Source organism: Orycteropus afer, unplaced genomic scaffold (genome assembly GCF_000298275.1).
Source record: "Orycteropus afer afer isolate SDZICR_OR568_19922 unplaced genomic scaffold, OryAfe1.0 scaffold00419, whole genome shotgun sequence".
Taxonomy (NCBI): domain Eukaryota; kingdom Metazoa; phylum Chordata; class Mammalia; order Tubulidentata; family Orycteropodidae; genus Orycteropus; species Orycteropus afer.
Genome location: NW_006922006.1, coordinates 1,051,102 through 1,055,439, shown reverse-complemented (window position 1 = coordinate 1,055,439; position 4,338 = coordinate 1,051,102). Strand labels below are relative to the sequence as shown.

General features: G+C 43.0%; 1 protein-coding gene across 1 annotated transcript in view; it reads right to left on the bottom strand.

Annotated features, from left to right (window-relative positions):
* Positions 1-2,612: 2,612 nt before the first annotated feature.
* LOC103208214 (olfactory receptor 1S1-like) overlaps positions 2,613-4,338 on the bottom strand; it is an 8,522-nt gene continuing 6,796 nt past the window's right edge. The window contains exon 2 of the mRNA XM_007953892.2: positions 2,613-3,573. Coding sequence (XP_007952083.2) covers positions 2,613-3,573 — 961 coding nt within the window. The remainder of the gene's footprint in view (positions 3,574-4,338) is intronic.

The window sequence follows — 4,338 nt, the reverse complement described above, 5'->3', positions numbered from 1 at the left end:
TTGGAGAAATCTAATCAAATCAAATAACTAGTAATAGCTGTCTCTAAAATGGAATTAGTTAATAAGAGGACTCCACCACTTCAAAAGAATGCTCTTCTGGGTAGCCACAAAGTGTATTCATTGCCTATTCTGAAAGACATCTCCATCACTAGAGACATCTAGATTCACAAAATCCAGGGCTAGAGTGGAACTCGGAGCTTATCTGATTCTGTGATTCTTCATTCCATCAAGGTCATCTGAGGAGTGATTTCAAAGGACAGATGCCTAACTCCTCCGAGAGTCTGGGCCAGTGGATCCAGAGTGGGGTTTGGAAGGAAAGAGGTAGAATCTGGTCTGTAGCCTTTTCTTAGTCTCAGGGAAGCTTGAGGACATGACCCATGGTCAAATCCCCCTTGCAACTAATTCAAGGGAAGTATAAGTGCATAAAGGAGGTCTTGTGGCACTGTGATTAAGGCATTGGGCTGATAACCAAAAGGTTGGTGGTTCAAACCCACCAGCCCCACTGTGGAAAAAGATGAGATAGTCTACTTCTGTAAAGCAGAAGCCTTGGAAATCCAGTGGGAGTTGCTATGAGTCAGAATCAACTCAATGGCAGTCGGTTTGTATTTTTGGTTTATTAAATATGTAACGAGTTCTGGTGGTGCAGTTGTTAACTGCTGGGCTGCTAACTGAGAGGTTGGCAGTTTGAATCCACCAGCTGCTCCATAGTAGAAAAATGTGGCAGTCTGCTTCTGTATAGATTACAACCTTGGAAACCCTATGGGGTAGTTCTACTCTGTTCCATAGTGTCACTATGAGTCAGAAATGACTCAACAGCAAACAACATTAAGTGTGTATTGTATCCAAGATACAGACCAAAAAAAAAAAAACAACAAGATAAACAAGCCAAACCACTTGCCATAGAGTCTATTCCGACTCATGATGGCCTCACATGTTGCAGAGTAGAACTTCTCTGGAGAGTTTTCAGTGGTTGTGGTCTTTTGGAGAGAGATCATCAGGTCTTTATTCTGAGGCACCTCTGGGTGAGTTCAAATGGCCAACTCTTTTGTTAGTAGTCAGGCAATTAACTGCACCACCCAAGGACTCCAAAATGTAGACAATCCTGCTGAAATGGCTTTGACCGACTTGAGCATCTGTATCTGTTAAAATTCATTTTGGAAGAATATGTAATTAAGGAGCAACCTGTATTTGCTGAGATACAGCTGTACTAGTTAATGGGTACCAGTCACACATCCCTGAGGGGGCTATGTGATTAGCAGGCATAATGCTCAAAAACCCTAGAGGTGACTGTTTCCCTGAACTGAAGAGGTCTACATCCACTCAGTGCACTGTCTCATGACCATGCACCTTCCAAGTGCAGAATGACTGGGTTATTAGAAAGGGTGCCTGAGGGTCACAGGACTGCCACCACACTGACACTGTGCAGGTTGTGTGGCTATCCCATATCCTTTTTCACCCTGTTGCCATCAAGTCAATTCTGATTCATGGAGATCTTATAGGACAGAGTAGAACTGCCCTTGAGGGTTTCCAGCCCTGCACTCATTATGGAAGCAGACCACTTCATCTTTCTGCCATGGAGTGGCTGCTGGGTTCAAACTTCCAACCTTTTGGTTAGCATCTGAATGCTTAACCATTGCACCAGCAGGCTCCTTTATCCTTTCTTAAAGCTCAGTAAATTTGGTTCTGGGTTTATCTTATAAGTTTGATTGCCAATCTGAATACAAAACTGTTGTATCTGGGGACCAGATAGAATTCAGGGTAGAATATGTGGATTTTGAAAAAATTTCCCTGTTAATTTTGATGTATATCCTTAGATGGAAAAAAAAAAAAATGATCTAGACCAATGACCCCACTTTACTTTAGAGAAAACAGAGATGAACTGACATACAGAAAATCTCATGGATACTGGGGACCAGAACCTGATGTCTTCTATATACAAGCCCTGTGGTTTCCCACTGAAATAATTTGAAAATCACTCTTCCCAAAATATATTCTGTGCATGCACTACTTTGTGATGAATCAAGATGTGTATGATTGATTAAATTTAGTGTTGAGAAATGCTGCATACCATATACATTCTTGGAGATTCATACTATATGAAAGGCTCTAACAAGTTGCAGAGCTAAGACAATTTGCTTCCTTTAACTCAGAGTTGTTCTAAATTATTTGAATGTGGAACCCTTCATTCCCACAACTATCAAACATCCCACTGAATAGTACTTTTTTAAGAAAAGCTGACCTAGAGAAATCTAGGTCGAAGAATGGAATTATTAATAACTGTCTTCAAAACTACAAAAGTTAGCCTCTGCACATGCAAATACACCTGCTCTTGTCTAAGTTATAAACGATTTGCCCATAAATTTGTAGTAACATAGATTATAATTAAAATCTGTGCTATTGTTGTAGCTTACCAACAATACAAACAAGACAAGGGAGTTGTCTTGTTTCTAAGAACACAGCTTTGTGGAAAAGCCACGACCCCTCAGAGATTGGAATAGGAAGAAGAGATCTGAGAGTCCATCAATAGCTGAACCATCACAATTATGCTACAAACTCTGGGCAGAATCATCCATCTGGTTACAGGGATAAATGAGATTTAGATGCCCAGGGCATCAAAGAAGAAACCTTTTTTTATTGATGAGCTTTTGCAAGACACCTTTCATGTCCTTGTTCCTCAGGCTGTAGATGAAGGGGTTCATCATAGGTGTCACCACAGTGAATAGGATTGCACCGATCTTATCTCTGTCATCAGGGTGAGTAGAGGCAGGGAAGAAGTAAACCCCTACAATGGTCCCATAAAAGAGTAATACAACTGTCAGGTGAGAGCCACAGGTAGAGAAGGCTTTCCATTTTCCCTCCGTGGATGAGATTCTCAGGACAGCCTTGACAATGTGGATGTAGGAGAAGAGGATGAGGACAAAGGGGAAGGTGATGACAGATAAGCCCATGACAAACAACACAAGCTCATTGACTGTTGTGTCTGAGCAGGACAGCTTGAGCAGAGGGGCCAGGTCACAGAAGAAGTGTGGGAGAATGTTGCTGTCACAGAAGGTCAATCGACTGAGCATAAGGGTGTGTGTCAGGGCAACAACATTACTGAGGACCCACGGGATGACTGTCAGCAAAGCACAGGTCCTGGGCTGCATGATGGTTGTGTAGTTCAGAGGGTGGCAGATAGCCACGAAACGGTCATAGGCCATGACACCCAAGAGGAAATTGTCAATGACAACGAACACAATGGAAAAGTACATCTGTGTGATGCAGCTCTCATAAGAGATGGATTGACTCTTAGTCTGAATATTCATCAGCATTTTGGGGACTGAGGTGGAAATAGAGGAAATATCCCCAAAGGACAGATTGGCAAGGAAGAGATACATAGGGGTGTGAAGGTAAGAGTCCAAGCTGATGGCCAGCATGATGAGCCCATTCCCAATCACTGTGACCAGGTACATACCCAGAAAAAGCATAAAGAGGACCTTCTGTTGTTCAACCTTGTTGGAGAGTCCCAGGAGGATGAATTCAGAGATGGTCGTTTGGTTTCCTTGGTGCATATTTATGGCGATCTGAAGAAAGGCACACAAGATCCCCACACCCCCACAAGAAAAGTCAATAAAGTACCATTCAACTGCAGTTATTGCAAGGTACAGAACCTCCCCTAGGCTGAAGGGCAATAAACAGTGGACAAGGCAAAAAATCCCAAACTGGTTGCTGTTGAGTTGATTCTGATTCAAGGTGATCCCTGTGTTTCAGGGTACAAGTGTTCTCCATCGGGGTTTCAGTGGCTATGATCTTTTGGTAGTGGATTGTGAGGTCTTCCTTCCAAGGCACCTCTAGGTAGACTCAAACTGCCAACCTTTTGGTTAGTAGTTGAGTGGTGAACCATTTGTATCACCCAGGTACCCCAAGGTGGAGAAGGTTCACTTGATATGGAATTATCCCAGCAGTGTGGAGACACAGGAAATGCCTTAGGGCAGGAATATGATAGATAATTCTTAATGAACATTTTTAAAATTCTCACAGGATTCTAGATGTGATTTTTCCATTTGACTCTTGCAAAAAGGGCAAGGAGGTCACATGTTCTGACCTCCTCTAATCCCACAAGATGAAGACAGGATTACCAGCAGTAACCCAAGGCCTATTCCTACAAGGCCAGACATGCTGCCTCCCTCCAGCCTTTTCACCAACTGTTCCTCCCAAAGCACCCACCGCCTCTCTCCTGGGTTTGATAATTCGCTGCAGTGGCCACACAGAGTTCACAGATTATGGGGTTTATTAGGGAAGCACCACAGGCTACAATTCAAGTTCAGGAAAAATGCTCAGTCTCTCTCCCAGCCCACC